Genomic DNA, 17,009 nt, shown 5'->3' with positions numbered 1-17,009 from the left:
GGATTTTGAAGATACCGTACACATATTTTTACGCAAACTTCATGGTAATTGGTAAGTTACACTCGTTTAACTAGATCGCGTTTATGAGACATCTGGATTGTATGAGCCGACTCACCGCAACTACCCTGTGTTAACTCTGACCCATGGAAGATTCGCCAAAGAGAGAGAAAACGACGTCGTCGCCTTCTTTGGAACGTAATCCCGTTGTTTAGTCTACGGTGAAGGGTCCAGAGGAGAACCGATCTAATGGGACTGTTTGTGGTCAACAGTCGAAATCACCGTATGATGTGCGATCCCTGCATCATCCAACGGCTTGGAACTGGCTTGCATGATGATAATGATAACACTCCCTGTCTACCTCTTTGACACCCTAGAAACCTGGGCATCCCGATTTTGAAACGGATACTGACGCTCGATTTATCGGACACAAGATCAATTAAAGAGAGCGACGGCAGCGGCCTCCAGTCAGCAAATCACAGGCCTCCATCGCAGTTAATCTCGTGATGCTTGGTGGTTTTCAGATCTGCTGCCGGAACCGGAGGAGCATGGTGAACGGAACATCGTAGAAGCAGGCGAGCGGTGATGAGAGACCGTAGGACTGCGATGCAGAGGTTCCGTCAGGGGGCGATCTCGGCTGTTGGATCGGTGAAGATTAAGCTTCTGATCTGCAGCTGCATCGCTTTCTCGGTGTTCGCGCTCGTCAGCCGCACCGCGGATTCTATGCGATGGAGTCGTCGTACTGATACCCTCGATATCTACCCTGTTTCAAGGTCCTATGCTCTCTTTTTAGTGTCTATTTTATTAATCACTTTTATATTTTGAAAATTTAAGCGAATTTTTTCCTTTCCTTTTTGAATGCGAGGCTTGGTCACTTGGTGCACAAACACTTTTGGAAACTTAGTTTTGATTTGCAGTTAAGTCTATTGGATTGAATTTTCCATACCTCTCATTTTGGAGGTGATTGGGGAGGTCTTGTCGAGGAAATATAGGAAAATCTAGGAATGATTTTACAAGTATATTTTTGGATTTGCGGAATAGTCTCCTTTGCTGGGAAAAATACATAAATAAATAAACTGAGGAGGATGAGATAGTAGTACACAAAATTTGAAAGAAGGATGTGATCGTTTTGAAAGGGCAGAATTTGATAAGATGGCGTATTGTGGCAGGATAGTGGAAGAAAATGGCTAAATGCCCCAAACCTAAGGAGAGCTCAACAAATTTACATTCATTTTAACTAAACATTTTCATGTTGACCTGTGTGAGTAAAGGTTTTTGCGATTTAAAGGTTTATTGCTCGAACTAGTAAGCTTTGAAAAACAGTAAGTAGGTAGATTTAACAGGCACTATTATTTTGCTTGAAATTAGTAACCATATTTATCCTTATTAAGGTCAATTTCACTTTTTCCTGGACTCTTATGCTGCATGTCATATTTTTGCGTGCAGGAGGGGTTATAATATTGTGATTAACACTTGGAAGAGAAATGATCTTTTGAAGCAGTCCGTCTCCCACTATGCATCGTGTTCTGGGCTTGATTCTATACACATTGTGTGGAGTGAGCCTGATCCTCCATCAGAATCTTTCATTAAATTTCTGCACCATGTTGTGCATTCTAATTCCAGAGATGGTCAAAAAATCGTATTGAAATTTGATATCAATAAGGAAGACAGCCTGAACAACAGATTCAAAGAAATTAAGGATTTGAAGACAGATGCTGTCTTTTCGATTGATGATGATATTATATTTCCTTGTTCTTCCGTAGAATTTGCTTTCAATGTCTGGCAGAGTGCACCAGACACAATGGTAGGATTTGTTCCCCGTATGCATTGGATTGATCAATCGGTATGTCTTATCTCTCTCTGCTTTTTTGGTTCTTTTTAGTCTTACTATAATTCCTTCTTTCTGAAAGTCCATCAGTATATATCTTTTGTGCTTATCCTTGGTTTCATGGTCTGAAAAATTTATAGTACTTGTATTCTTGTTGAATTCTAAGCTTTTGTTCAGCATACCCTGTAGCTAGGTGGAGAATCATTTTTCATAAAAACAAAATGCATTAGAACCATCATATTTATATCCTCCATGACAACTCAGTTAATATGCCTTGGAAGATTCAGAAATTTGCAACATTTGATCCTAGCTTGTCTGAAAACATAAGGATGTCTAACCAACCTCATGGGCATGTGAGCAGACATCCTAAATAGTTTATTTAAACACCCAACAAACACCTCCCTCTGGCATAAGGTCCTTGATAATAATTCTGGAATGCTATCAGAAAATAATGATTCTGGAATCTCTTTCCACTTTCAAGCGCATATGGGAAACTAACTTGTCTAAAAACCTAAGGATGCCTAACTAAACCTATGGGCTTGTGATTAAGCATCCTAAATAATTGATTTAAATTGATTTAAATGTTTAACAAGAACCTCTCTTTGGCATGAACCACCTCAATAATGAGTCTGCATGTATTGAAAACTATGTTTACATTGAAATCCATAGGCCATTTTTATCTGAAGATGTGATGCCAGATAAGGTTTTTCCTTTCTCTGAAAAGAGAGGAGGGAGGGAGAGAGAATCTAGTGTTATCAACCATCCTGTTGGATAGGAGGGAGATTTGGTGGTCTTGTAGAAGGGGAATTGTTACAAAAACTGAGTCTATGGTGGAGGGGGAGTTGGTTCTTGTTCTTTTGTGCTTGTCTCGGGATAGGAGAGGGCTTCAGAGGTATGATTTATAGATCAACCACATTGTTGATCTTTCTAGAACCCTAGGATGCTGCTTTGCATGGAAGACTGGGTTATTTAACCAGAAACTAGATAGTTTGGATTAGGAGTATGCCACCTTATTTAATGCATTTTTGTGGGACTTCTTCCCTCTCAAGTTTTATTGGATTTAATCTTGAGGATGGTTGATTTTTCTAGTGCTGCCTTTTTTGGATTCCCTCTTTGTTACTTTCTGCTGTTTGCTTGAAGGGTGTTCAATCCCTATATTTCTTTTGTCATCATTGGTGATATTTTTCATCAAAAAAAGATTCTCCCAATTATCTTTATGAGTTGTTTGCCTGCCACTGCCATATCTGAACAAGGCCTTGTAACTTGAACTCCAAAATAAGTCAATACCAAAAGTCAGGAACAGGAACCAAGTGCTAATCTAATACCTGCTAACGTCAAGTACCCTGATATTTAAGACATTGATTTGGTTAATTTAAAGTTTTGGAATGTCGATATATTGTCATACCAGTGAACTTACTTTTTTTTGTGTTTTACATTTTATTGTAAGTAATCAGATTTTTTTTTAGTAGAATATTCTATCCTCTTCCCATTTCATTATCATGTATTTTATAATTGGATCTCTGGCACGAATTACTCTACTGTCAACTTGTGAAGATGTACATTGAAGAACTTGTGACACATCATACTGAGCTTCTTGTTGTTGTAGATGGTAAATAATTGAATGATGTTATTTTTTCCAGTGATTTATGGTAAAACTTGGGACTTGGAAGTATCAGTTTGTGGGTCAAATTTGATTTTGTTGGCATGATCTTTCATATCTACAGTCGGTTTTTCCATTGGATTGAAATAGGAGCCAGAAAGCCAGCTGCGTGAAAGATGTTATCTATGTCAAACATTCCTTCTATTAACTGGCAAGTTTTTATATGCAGAAAGGCAATACAGGTTCCTATGTTTATGCTGGATGGTGGTCTGTTTGGTGGACGGGTACATACAGTATGGTACTTTCAAAGGCAGCTTTTTTCCATAAAAAGTATTTCAGTCTGTATACGAATGAGATGCCAGCCTCAATCAGAGAATTTACAACCAAAAACAGGTTTCTTGTCCCCTTGATTAATCTACATAGAGCATATTGTTTACCATTTTCTTCCCTGATTGTTGAATTGCATTGCTCATGTATTCTCTTTCTCCCCTGAATATTGGTATTGGTTCACCAGGAACTGTGAAGATATTGCAATGTCATTCCTTGTTGCAAATGTAACTGGTTCTCCCCCTATATGGGTGAAAGGTAAATGATACAGATGAACTAAATTGTGTACTTCTTTGATTTCTTTTTCTCATCCTGTACTTTTTGTTTAATCATTTCACTAGTGTTTTATTCCTTGCAATGCACAGAGATCATAGTTATTAATATGTTTAGGAGAAACTCATATTGACAACAAAGGCTTGCAGTTAATTGAAATGAAAGTCAGATTGCTGCAAACTGCAAAAAAGAGATCTTGTTTAACAAAGTAATACACAATTTAACACAACAAAATCTTTATACCCTCTATAACTTGGGGCTGGCTGCATGCTCTATTTCTGGCCATGTCTTTTGTTAAATGACAGGCCATTATGTATTTTTCTTATTGCTTCAATCCACATTGTTTTTCTCTTCCACTTTGCACATGGTCTAACCGTCTTAGCCAACTTTCTCTTATCTTGTCCTCAATTGATGCAAACATTAGTTTCTATGCATATTTCACACCAATCCTCTGGATCCTCTGTATCCTGTTAACTCTTCCTCTTTAAGTAATGGTGAGGAAAGCTGTACTTGTATTTAGCATTAGGTAATGGAATTTTAAGTGATGGTAAGTTGCGGCAGAAGAAGTATGCTCCAATGTCTGTTTGAAATTGCCTTTTCATTTCTTTTCTTAATTAAATTTATTCTGAAGATGCATCTTGACCTGCCATTGCAGGTAAGATATTTGAGATTGGTTCAACTGGAATCAGTAGCTTGGGAGGTCATACTGAAAAACGATCCCAGTGCGTGAACAGATTTGCCATGGAGTATGGACGAATGCCCTTGGTATCTACTTCCATGAAGGCTGTAGATAGCAGGAGCAGCTGGTTTTGGTGATGCTGGAGTTTCTCCTACACTCAGTTGTTGATTTTCCTCTGATTTTGTTCAGCTGGTTGGGCAATTCCAATTCTTCTTTTTCCTGCTTGTATAGTACTGAAGGCTGTAGATAGCAGGAGCAGCTGGTTTTGGTGATGCTGGAGTTTCTCCTACACTCAGTTGTTGATTTTCCTCTGATTTTGTTCAGCTGGTTGGGCAATTCCAATTCTTCTTTTTCCTGCTTGTATAATACTGAAGTTCTATCAAATTTACGCCATTTTGAAGATAGAAGCTGATTCAGCATTTTCATTTAGGATGGTATCTTGTATTCTTTATATAGTAACTTGATGGGCAGTCGCCATTTTTGACATTTCTCATCATTGTCAGTTTAATTGAACACGCTAGGGTTTTACTTGCAGAATTCCTCTTTCATGTTTGATGCTGACTATTGTTTGCTTTTTGATGCCATAGTAATACCCAAATTGTGATTAAGCATTAGTGATTTTGCGACAAAATGTTGTTGAGTGGGATGGTCAGTAGCCTTCTTTACGCACACAATAAGCTAATGCTGTGGAAATGCTTAAATGTGAGAAAAATGAGTAACAATTTTGATCTTAGCTTGCATTTAAAAAGACAATTAAAATGGAGGGTCATAGACATAATTAACAAAAGGGGAGCAGGCATGGGAAATGAAAGAGACAGAAATGAATAGATGTAGTATACCACCAATTGGCTGTAGCATGAAATGAAGAACAAAAAATGCTCACCCAGAGAAATGGTCTAAAGCTTGAAAGTTTGGGTAATATGAGGCATCTTCACATTTAGTTGTCTTCCTAGTTCATTTTCCCGAACTGAACATTTTATTCCACTCTGCAGTTGAGGGACTGGGGAGATGGCTAAGATCGGGGAAAATGGTTGGAGAATGGTTATGATGGACACCCACTGGAGCAGGGCATGGTTTTGATGCTCCACCATACTTGAGGTTTAATGTATGGATATTGGGATTAGAAAATTTTGAGATTATTTCAAAGCTCAAAAGAATAATTCCAAGCTACAAATTATTCTTCTTTTTTCTCGCAGCAAATCCTAAGGCAAAATCTTCTTCTTCCAAAATTGTTTGTCAACAAAAAAAAAATGCATTTCAATTAGGATTTCAACATCTTTTATGCATTTTTTTATACGCTAATATTCTGTTTGTTCTACACGAAAATAATTTAAAGCTTATTATTTCTGTAAGTTTTGACAAATATTTGGTACAAAAAATAATTTAAAAGATGTTTATAAATAATTTAGAAGTGAAAATATTTGAATAAATAGAAGAAAATTTAAAAAAGAAAGAAAGAAATTTATGCAGTGCGGAAAGGTTCAAATTATCGGTCAAGTTTGAGCGCCTCAAACCTTTGCGCTTCGAGTCCGATACCCGGTACTATCTTCAATACAAATCCAACTAAGAACCAGTTAAACTTAGTCATCTCCGTTGAGATTTGTTTAAGACCTAAATATTCTCAGATTAAACCAAATTTTTTTTCCCTTTTAAATTACAACAAAAAATAACCAAAATTGTTAAAACTCTAATAAATATGAGAGATTCTTTTAAAAATAAAAAAAATTTCAAGACCCATAACAATGAAGGATCGGTGAAAAACATCACATTCTTTCATCAATGATGATCTTTGCATGTTGGTGTTGCCTCTCCTTGCTCGATCTATGTTGTTTGACTGCTTTTGCTTCTGAAAACCGAGTATCCCATGGTGTGAATAAGTAATGTTTGGGATTGATAATTGAAGAAAAAGGCTTAATGTATTGTTTTATATAAAAATGGTTTATTATTTCAAATGTTCATGTATTTGCATCATTTTACCTTTTATCTTATATGCTAACGGTATTTGGAATTAAAAATTTGAAAATTAGTATTTTATATATTAAATATGGTATGAATGACTTTAATTTAGGTAATATATTATTTTATATGGTAATGGTATTATATAAGGTGTATTATTTTATATGTTAATTTATTGTTAATAATTTAAGAAATTATTTAATTTATTATTATGTCAATAATTTATTATTAAGTTTATTAGTTTCTTAATTCATTTAATTATATTAAAAATAATTTTTACAATTTTTTGAACTTTTAAGCATCTTATTTTGCATATCACCTGATATCGAACCGAGACGTCGATATCGAGTCAACGACCAATGCGGTGATTTTGAACCATGGTAAAAGGTTGGACATCAAGGAGGAATCCAAAAAAATTGTCCAACCCTACAGTTTTGTTAGGATTTTAAAGATATTAGAAGAAAATAAATGTAAATAGAAAAAAGACGGTAGATGGAAGTTGAAGTTTAAGGATATTTTGGTTTTTTAAGTAAGGGGTATTTTTGTTCTAGAAACCTCATAATCCTGAGTGGATGCCACGAGTGATGCATGTATAATTTCTCATTCGCTTCTATAAGCATGGATGGTAATAATATAGGGGTAGGAAATTGAAAAGAGGAGTAGATATTTAGTTGATATTTTATCATACTTTGCATAAATATCTTATAAAATTTCAAATATAATACAAAATAAATTCAAACAATTTTTTATTTATGATAAATTATGAAAAGAAATTAAAATAATTATTGTTATCTTACAAACATTTTTATGATGTTAATATTAGTACACATTGTTAAATTCTTTTCTTTAAAAATCTAATCTTACATGGGCATTATCATTTTTCAAAATTTCATTTATAATTTTTATTTGTTATTCAATTTCTTTTGAATTTATTATTTTATTTTTATGAAAATTTTCATCTTAATCAATATTGAAATCTCCTTCCATATTTCCATAAAAATCACATCATTGATATTTGTGTCTCATCACCCATGATCGCGTGTAAAGGTTCCAAACAAACGCATCCTAGCACAAGCATTGATGGCCAAACTTACACCTCATCTCAACAACCTGAGAATCCTGAAAGCTTTTAGAGTGAGAGAAAAATTACAGTAAGACTAAGAACAATTCCCGCTTCTGAGGAGACCTTGTAAGGAACAAATTAGCCAAAAACCGTTCTCTCATGAAAAAACACATTCGGCCCCCAATTCATTTAGCTAAAAAGAACCCCTAAAATGAATTTGACCCACATATACCAGTAGTCCACAATTTGAGCAACCATTTTCATCCCCAATCCCCATTCATTCATTGCTACTCCTTTTTAAGATAGTGCATTTAGTGCATACCAGTCATGTACCCCAAATGCTGTTTGTTGAAACAGCATTTTTTTGCTGAAATCAAGAAATCAAGCAATAGATTAGGAGCAAGAAGGGCACAAGAGAGTAATCTAAATTTTCTTTCCACTATTCAGCCTTCTTCTTGTTACAGCTGGGATGGTTGGAGAGGAAAACAGGTATCCCCACCACCAGTATTCCAAAGGAAAGTGGCATAGTTGGAAACACGGTAAGGGTTTCCTGGCTCTGCTGCCATGGCTTGCAGAAATCTCTCCTCTGCTCCCCACAGATCCTTCCTTACCATCCATAAGAAGTTTGCATATTGGTTCAGTGCCTCTCCATCCTCTGGTTCCACCTCTACAGCCCTCTTGAAGCATTCCTCTGCCCTGTTAAACCCCAACCACACAAATTCATCAGCATATCACTATATATCAAACCCTTGTGGCTAAAGAGCTTCTCTATCCTCCTAATTGTTTTTGAATTTGAAAAATGGGTAGCGAAAAGAAGCCAGGGTTCTAAACTGTGTCCATGGATAGATATTGGAAGAGAGTATCACTTTACATTTTATTATGACACAGAAAATATGCAGAGAATGTAAAAGGCCCTTCAAGTAAATTGGGTTAGAAGTTCACCTGTCCTGATCACGAGCGAAAAGGCGGAGGAACTGCCCGTAATTACACAACAGAAGGGGATTATTGGGATCCTCAGATATTCTAATCTGGTACAGAAGATCTGTTCTGAAATACTCTATGTAGTCATCTGCTTCAAGTTCCACGCCAACCGGAGAGACCATCCTTTGAATAGTCTCATGATCCAGAGCCTCAGCCCCTGATTCGGCCGCCATCCTTGAAGCTTCCTCTACCACTGAGTTCCACAAGTTCACCTCCTCCATGTGGGTCAGTTCCCCGCTCCCATACTCATCAGCAACCACATTTGAACATAGGGTCATTGGCAATGGTCTAGTACTGATGCTAGTCTTCACAACCTCATTTGGAGAAGTGACCGATGATGTCTTAAGGAAAATTAAAGATTGGAAATTGGGTTGTGGTTGATTCTCTCTCTCTGTCACTGAGAAAGTCTCAGTGATCATAGATGAGGTTGGAGGAATAGAAGTTTCTGCATTTTCAGTATCATCCATCAGTGAATATACTGTGAAATTCGCTAATAGAATCATCAAATACACCATGAGAGTTGGTGTTTTGGAGAACACCTGTTGAAAAAGCCATACAAAGGATGCATGCAATTCTCTATGAACCCGGCTCAGAATCCCTTGAAGATCTTCACAGTAGAGAATTTCCTTTATCTGTAAGGAGTAGCTCTGCAGCTCCCTAATTATGAATACCATCGAAGAGAAGGCCTTCTTCACAGAACAATAAACAGAATCTTCTCCTTTTGTAACACCCTCTTCCCATTGTTGCTTCCTCTTAATCATCCGCAGAGACACAGGGATATCAAACCTAACCGCCTTTCTTTCGATGCTTGCCTGAATGATCTCATCTCTCCCTGGCCAGTTGGGCGGCTCTGGCCAAATTTCTAGCCAAGAAGGCCTCAAAGAGTCAAGCTTGGAAGAAGAAAATGATGCTGAAAACCCCATGTTGCTACTATCATCATCATCTTCATTGTACCTTGAATTTTCAAAGATTTTGGACACTGAATTCTTGTGGTCATCGTCACAGTAATCATCATGATCATCCAGTCTTGGAAAAAAACCATCATCAGAGAATTGATCTAACTTGGCACAGCAAGCTCGGATAATGGCACAGCCTTTTGAGAGTGTAAGCCTGCGAGCTACAGCTCCATCATTGATCTTAAGTCTTGTGAATGGATATAAACAAACGGTAGAACCCAATTTCTGAGAAGAAGAGATTGAATAAGGGGCAAAAGGGTGTGACTTTGGCCATCCAACCTGCACACCCATATCTTTGATTACGATTAGAACCCACTTGTCTACAGATTAAGAGAGCGTACTAGGAGTAATGGGTGATGAGAAACTGATGAAAGGAGACCCTGGGGGGGAAGGAGAAGAAGAGGAGGAAGAAGAAGAAGAATAAGGATTCAAATAGTCAAAGCCCCAGAAAGTCCGTGAATGAAACTGAAAGCTAATTTTGCTTTGAAAAAAAATATGGTGCCGAATCAGGAGAAAGTCTAGAACTAGCTTTCATTTCAAGCCTACCTGTAACCAGATCAGCCATATCCCCTAAGTCAAAATCAAAGTACACCTCTGCCTATGACTATTTCCTTCCACCTTCCTCACGCCAAATTCAATTCAGTTAAACAAAAAAGGAATTGAGTTCAAGGGAGGAGAAAAAACTCAATTAATGTATCAGATGCAATGTATTAGAACAGAAGACAAATGGAAAGATGATGATTAACCATAGTAGTCACTGCATATAGATATAGCTTCCTCTGGTTCAGGTGACAAAATGGTGGAAAAAAGAGGAGAGAGAAAGTCCTGCTATGGACACCTGCAACTGTTTGTTTCCGGAAAAAATGAGATGCAGCTCGACAGATTGACCGAGCGGCCTGCATGGAAAAGTAGGATTTACTCGTGTCCAACAAAAGCATGATCACGCGGGGACGTTGTTTTCTTGCCACGTTGCAGAAACCAAACAACATGTGGCATCTCGGTATTTATTCTTGACATTGGTTTCTTGGCATGGGTTTAGGCCTGGTAGGCTTGACCCTTGGTTTTCTTAAACTGTTTTTTTTTTTGAAATAACATCACGTACTAAATCTAAATGTCAAATAAAAAGGCATATTAAGCATTTTTATGTAGAAAAACTCACATAAAAACCAATATATTATTTTTTTCTATTTAGAAAAAGATATATATTTTGATTTTTTCTAATTAGTAAAAAATTTATAATAAGTCATAAAAAAGTAGAAAAACAAACAACCTAAATTCTGAAAACAAATTGATTTCAGCAAAAAGCCAAAAAAACAAACACCACCATAACATTACTTCAGAAAAAAGAAAAAAAAAAGGTTTAGGAATTAAATTGAGATGAGGATGATTTTTATGATTTACCCATGGAATTTTGAAGGATTTTGGTGGGAATCTGGCGGATTAGGCTTAGGCGGCGAACGATGGAGCATAAAGTCAGCCCTAATGAGACTCTGGAGGGTTGGGCTGGCCTCAAACCGGGTTAGTCTAGTGGGCCAAATTTTGGACCCCTCTTCTTTAACAGATTAAAACATTGGGCTCTGAATGAGCCCAATTTGCGGGGACTGTCCCATAACACATAGAGTAGGTGGTAGGGTGTTCTGGACCTTAGCCATATACCATAATTTCTGTTTAGCCAAAATACAAACACACAACACCGCATTGACAAATGTTATTAAGAGTTAGAAACAATATTTTTCATGAAGCTGATTGATTATTGAATGAAAAAGGTTATCAGTTTCAATTTATTAATTGGATGGTTGGTATAATAACTATGATTGAAGCATAATACTAGCAACGACTTTATAAATATATAAATATGTATTTATTAAAAAATAATAATTTGGAAGAAATTGAAATATACATTAAAAAAAATGAAAATTTTTAATAATATTTCATTTTTCAGCTTTGATGTATATTATTCTAATAAAAACATATTAATACTTTCGATTTTATTAAATAAATAAATATGTGTGAAATATATTAGAAAGGTTATTATTCTGAGTTACAAAGAAAAAAACTACAGAAGCAGTGTGCTGGTCCATCCACTGCTGATTGAACCATTCTTTGGCTTAAAATCATAAAACGGGAATCAAACCGGTCAAACAATGAACCCAACTACAAAGCCATGACATAATGTGTAGATGATACCATTTATGTGATGGTACTTTTTTGGATAGGTAAGAATAGATGTTGTAACCAAACCGAAGACTTCCCTCGTCACATTACATCGACCCATTATGGGCTAACCGGGAACGTGCTCTTTATTTTGAAACAGTCCAACTACCGTCGTTGCCAATTTGAGATGGACCACCCATCACATTTCATTATTAATCACCAACTTTCTCTAAGTTGGGTGAACAAAAATGTGCTTAAAACACGTAAAATTGTGATATCCCACTCCTGCATTGACCTGACCATTCCACCCACTTTGAATTGGGCGTGGGAGGCTCCTTCTTCCTCCCTTTTATATTTAACAGCTCATCACTTCCATTTCTTTAAATAATAACCTTCTTATTTCTAGTAAAACTTTAGTCTTTTAATTATTTTTCCTACATGTTTTTAAATAATAATAAAAACGATGAAGAATATTTCAAATCAAAATAAGACTGTTTCTAACAACTATTTTCAAAATATTACCAAACTCTAAACGTATCCTTACTTTTGATAGGATGTTACCACAAGGTTGAAAGTAAGGGAGATGTCACCAGGTGGTGGAGGATTGGACTTTAGTTTTACTTGCAACGAAATCAAACCTGGATTTTTTGTTACAAGTGATCATCCATGAGCTTTCAAAATTACAATCCTTAAGAATGATAAGTAGAATATTTTACAGGTGAAAAACAATATCATACGTTACAAGTAATAGAATTTTCAATTCAAGCCTATAGCATCTGGGAAGAAAGGAAAAAAAAAAGAAAAAGAAAATTAAAAGAATAAATAATGTCTTCTTTCCCACGTATGTGCGTATGTTTTGCAAATCCAAGTTTGGTCACTCGATGCTGTGACTCGGTATGAATGACACAAGGGTCCAATGAGTTGACTCCTAAGAGAAGCCGAGTCAAGCTCCCCCACCTTTCCTCATTTCCTAGCTCGACCTGATCTATTGGAAGCGTAGGTGCCATGTTGATGGTCCCAGAAGTCTCCCAAAAACGTCTTCGCCGCATCCAAACTGGGATAATATGTGGGTTCCATGAAGATTTGAGACAACGAGTCCGTTGAATCGGAACTCAACAGTGGCCGGCTCACCCTCGCTTCCGAACTTCCCATGACCATCACCATCACTTGCTTATATGCATAGAAAAACCTCTTCAATGCTGATTCAATCGCCTGCAAAGCCTGAAGCAAATGAATCTTCTCCGACCCTACCTTTTCGCGGTACAGCTTCATCACTGCCTCCTGAACCCTTGGCCCTCCCTTTGGATCCACCTCAACGCCCAAGAGGTAGGGAACCTTGTGTTTCAGATCTTTTGACGATTTCGTGATCTCAACGAGTCCTCGTGATCTGAAGCAGAATGGTTCTGATTCCGGCGAGGATTTGATCGAGAGCTGCTTCTTCAGCCTGAGAAAATCGTCCGGGTCCATTAGGAGATGGAGGTCTTCGATGTCTGCCAGAAGTTTCCAGATTCGTTCCAGCAACCAACAGTCGCTTGAGGCTTTTTCCAAGTCTCTCTCCTCGATTCTCTCTGCTATCCGTTTGAGAAGCTGTTGCGCTGTGTAGATCCATGACTCCAAGATCTGGGAAGTGGTGTACAGCGTCTGGTTCTCATAGTTCTCGACGTGATCGTACGGATTCCTCTTCAGAGAATGAAGCTCTGATGGCTTGCAGACTAGGTCGTACTCCAGGTTTGGCTTCCCTACGAGGTTCGGTTCTCCCACACCTAGAGTGTACGGACACCCTCGCATCTCGCATTCAATCGAGTACATGATTTTCTGTGCAATATCTTCCGATTTCGGCCACGTGGCCAGCCTTGGAAGCAAGCTCGCTTCGCTGGTTCGGCTCACCACCGGTGTCGCTCCCGGAGCCTTCCAAACCTCCGCGCAGCTCCCATCGCGAGCCAAAACGCCGTTCGATAAGCTTAGATCAGAGATGGGTGCAGTTCCACGCATCTCCCCTTCTTCTTCCTCCTCCTCGCACAAGATCGCTACGAGCTGAATCTGATTGGTCGTCAAGGACTCGAGCCTCCGCTTCCACTCTCGACGATTTGCGTACGGTCTGGGGTCTGACAAAACGGTGGAAACGAACCGGAACGTGAGCTCCAACCCTTGCAAAGCCGGCCTGATAAGAGACTCATTCTTCCAATTCGGAAACTCTCTCGAATCCCATAGCTTCTTAAGCTCCGACAGCCGGAGGTAGTACTCGTACGCTGAACATTCAGGCGAAGGAGCGGACGATAAATCACCGGCACGAAACGCAGAGGGGATCGAAACCTGAAGCTTATTTGAAAATTTGGGCGACTTTTTGGGCATATCAGGTGAGACCATTTTCGCTGTACAATCTAAATCAACCATGTTTAGGAATAGAAATGAATGAAAACCGTCGACAACTTGTATTATCTGGTTTGCTCTAATTGAGGAGGCGAAGAGATGGAGGTATTTATAGGGGAAGAGAGAGTCGATGAGAAAAGCGTGTGAAAACTGGAAAGAAGGCTCACGAAGAACGAGGAATTTCAAAGTCGCCGCGCAGTGAATAGAATTAATAAATAATAAAGCACATGATGCTTATCCATTAGGCATGCATCACGATGCTTGTACCTTGATCACCAAACTACCCTTGTAGGATGCCGCCAAGGTTTGCACCCTGCGGATTGAATCGTTGAACTTGGACCATGATCATCTTCAAAATTAGTCCGCCGAGGAGGCAAGTCACTGACCACACTCGTTCGGATTTTTCCCAAATCTCTAATCACATGACGACACGTGGTAGGCCAATGGTGTGGTTCCCATACTCTGGTGTTTTCGTGGGATGATTCCGCAATCCTCAGTGTTCCACAATCAGTCCATTCGTTGAAAGGTCACAGCTGACTGACCCAATTAGGGATATAAGTGCCCCTGATTCTCCCCCATAATTACAGCTTTGACAGTGTGGGACTCCGGTGCGTCCGCCCTTTCAGGGGAAAACGACCTGGCGTAAATGGTTAAGAGTGGAGGGGAAAATTGAAATTTTACCGCAGCGCTTAAAGAGCCTAATTGAATTCCTTAGAAGTTACTTCATTTGTTGAATTATTTCTAAGGAAGATATGCATCGTGTGTTACATGAATACCAATTCATTTATGGTCTGGTCTTGTTAATTAATGATAATTGATAATTGATAGAAAGGTCAAAAGAGACGTTGGTGTTTGGGGTGGAATCACAACAATTTTCATGCTTGTTTGACCACGATAAATGGCTTAATGGAAGGCGCAGTTGGATGGTTTTGGTAAGTTAATTTGTCTATCAAGTCATCCTCTAGCACAACTCTGTTTTCACTGCCGCACAACATGGCACTTGCAGTGGACTTCACCCACTATGCATGAATGTGCAAGTGCAACATCCATCCACATTAAATGCATCGTGATTGTTGACTGCCTTTGGATTGTCAAATATTACGTCCAATATCATGTCCGGATTCGAGTAAATGCCGTTCAGCCTAATTGCCTAACCACGATAAAGGGTGGCTTCTGTTCCTGTGGATGATCCTTTGGTACAGTACTGATTTATGAAAAGTGACCATATATGGGTTACTATGCTGTGACTTGTTAAGTTGGGTTGGTGGGATGTGGATAACTCTCTAACTTTGTCTCCTTGCTGAAATTTCAGCCTTTCTAAGGGTGGCGGCAGAAAGAAGATTCCTTTCATCCATTCCTACTAATCCACTTGCTTGGACTCGTTCTCCGCGTTTACGCCTTCAAATTCGCTAATCCCTTTGCCATGGTTGGGGCCACGTGTCCTCATGATTCCTCTCTCGCCGTAGTGGCGTCCAACTCGGCATCTCCTCTCCGCCAGCCTATCACGCGGCCCAGCATGTGACCTGCTTCTACCACCGACACCTGGCATCCCCTTCTCCTCTGCCCGCCCTTCTGTAGCTACTCTTCCACCTGTTTCCTGTCTGGATATATCTGGACACATCTGAGTCGTTTGGCGGTGCCACCCAGCCGCTGCGATTGCGCCACGTGGCGGCTACAGTCACACTCTCCCCATTATTTGGCTTCCACGTCTTCCGTTGCCCTCCAAAGCCACAATCGAATTAAATACAGAATTCTTTTTATTTTGATTTTTAAAAAAAAAAATTACTGGTAAATGGTGATTTGACTATGAAGGCAGTCAAAGGCGAGCTACACCGGTTTCCTAACGAGGAAGCAAGCTGGCATTGTGACGAAACATGGGGTGGGGGTGGGCAGCAGCGCTAACGTGCGCCGGTAAGTGATCAATCTCACCATCCCTCCCTCTTTTTTTATGTTATAGATGGAATAGATAGGGAAGAATCTTGAATTTTTCAATTTCTTGTTTATTTTGGTTTAGATAACTTAGAAGATTCCACGAAGCGGATAATTTTACACGTCCGCAGAGTCCGTTGAACCACGTGGCAAAGTTTTAAAGATTTTATTTATAGATAAAATTTAAATTTAAATATAAAAAATAATTTTTTCAATTAAATAATTTTATGTATAGTAGAATTTTTTTTAAAATATTTATCTTTTCAATTATTATACAGAAAAAAAATCCTTATTGTAAAAATAAAATCTAATCTAATTTTACGAATAATTATTAAATAAACTTTTTTGAAAAAAAAAAAAAAAAACAATTTTGAGACTCCTTTCTTTCTCCTATCCCAGTTTTCAAATCTAGAACAGGACATTCCATTTTTTGAATGATACCAAAATTATGCGTGGAGAATTCATTGTGTTGTCCCCGTCAATCTCTAGCTAATCCTAATATGCCCTTTTGTGCTGTGCTTAAAACACAAAAATTAACTACAAACCAAAAATAAAATAAAATTGAGAATATTGTTGAAAAATCCAAATCAGTTAGTTTGGTCATATCCATTATTTTATGAGACACCCAAATTTAGATCCCATAAGTATTGACGGAAGGTAACTGGGTGTAGCCTGTAACCAACCATAGAGGGCGGAGAATGAAGGAGTGTACGCAATACAATACAAGGAACATGATATGATATGATATGATATTGAAGAAAGTAACGCAATCCTATCCTTTGCCTACCATAAATTCATGCCCACTGTGAAGAGTTTATCGTCATCTCACAACTTACACCGACTTAATTTAAAATTATAAGAATTGTGGTATGATCGTGATTTCCTCGTAACCAATC

The 17,009-nt window shown here is 38.2% G+C and overlaps 3 protein-coding genes across 4 annotated transcripts; 1 reads left to right on the top strand and 2 right to left on the bottom strand.

The window, feature by feature from the left end:
- The first annotated feature begins 127 nt into the window (after positions 1 to 127).
- On the top strand, positions 128 to 5,238 carry LOC117928797 (glycosyltransferase family 64 protein C4). 2 transcript variants are annotated; one of them, XM_034848812.1, is made up of 6 exons: positions 128 to 770; positions 1,444 to 1,840; positions 3,655 to 3,818; positions 3,940 to 4,010; positions 4,681 to 4,808; positions 4,944 to 5,238. In XM_034848812.1, the coding sequence occupies exons 1-6, from the start codon at positions 583 to 585 to the stop codon at positions 4,974 to 4,976; spliced, it is 981 nt and encodes a 326-aa protein (XP_034704703.1). In that variant the 5' UTR covers positions 128 to 582; the 3' UTR covers positions 4,977 to 5,238. The 2 variants fall into 2 exon arrangements, with proteins under 2 accessions (XP_034704703.1, XP_034704702.1); XM_034848811.1 differs by having other exon boundaries at positions 130 to 770; positions 4,681 to 5,238.
- Positions 5,239 to 7,880: 2,642 nt separating this feature from the next.
- On the bottom strand, positions 7,881 to 10,504 carry LOC117927987. Its single transcript, XM_034847733.1, has 2 exons — positions 8,666 to 10,504; positions 7,881 to 8,419 (listed from the first exon to the last, which is right to left on the bottom strand). Exons 1-2 carry the CDS (start codon positions 9,949 to 9,951, stop codon positions 8,182 to 8,184), a joined length of 1,524 nt encoding a protein of 507 aa, XP_034703624.1. The 5' UTR covers positions 9,952 to 10,504; the 3' UTR covers positions 7,881 to 8,181.
- Positions 10,505 to 12,457: 1,953 nt separating this feature from the next.
- LOC117928940 (nematode resistance protein-like HSPRO2) lies at positions 12,458 to 14,318 on the bottom strand. Its single transcript, XM_034849082.1, has one exon. The coding sequence runs from the start codon at positions 14,206 to 14,208 to the stop codon at positions 12,778 to 12,780; it is 1,431 nt and encodes a 476-aa protein (XP_034704973.1). The 5' UTR covers positions 14,209 to 14,318; the 3' UTR covers positions 12,458 to 12,777.
- Positions 14,319 to 17,009: the final 2,691 nt, after the last annotated feature.

This window comes from Vitis riparia, chromosome 13, assembly GCF_004353265.1.
Source record: "Vitis riparia cultivar Riparia Gloire de Montpellier isolate 1030 chromosome 13, EGFV_Vit.rip_1.0, whole genome shotgun sequence".
Classification (NCBI taxonomy): domain Eukaryota; kingdom Viridiplantae; phylum Streptophyta; class Magnoliopsida; order Vitales; family Vitaceae; genus Vitis; species Vitis riparia.
This window is presented reverse-complemented; position numbering and strand designations above follow the sequence as displayed.

Bases quoted from the DNA above. Each gene is read 5' to 3' on its own strand.
- LOC117928940 (XM_034849082.1), bottom strand. From the start codon at position 14,208: ATGGTTGATTTAGATTGTACAGCGAAAATGGTCTCACCTGATATGCCC.
- LOC117927987 (XM_034847733.1), bottom strand. From the start codon at position 9,951: ATGGGTGTGCAGGTTGGATGGCCAAAGTCACACCCTTTTGCCCCTTAT. The intron at 8,420-8,665 runs GTGAACTTCTAA...GGGGTTTAACAG, and splicing joins TTCGCTCGTGATCAGGACAG to GGCAGAGGAATGCTTCAAGA.
- LOC117928797 (XM_034848812.1), top strand. From the start codon at position 583: ATGAGAGACCGTAGGACTGCGATGCAGAGGTTCCGTCAGGGGGCGATC. The intron at 771-1,443 runs GTCCTATGCTCT...TTTTGCGTGCAG, and splicing joins GATATCTACCCTGTTTCAAG to GAGGGGTTATAATATTGTGA. The intron at 3,819-3,939 runs GTTTCTTGTCCC...TTGGTTCACCAG, and splicing joins GAATTTACAACCAAAAACAG to GAACTGTGAAGATATTGCAA.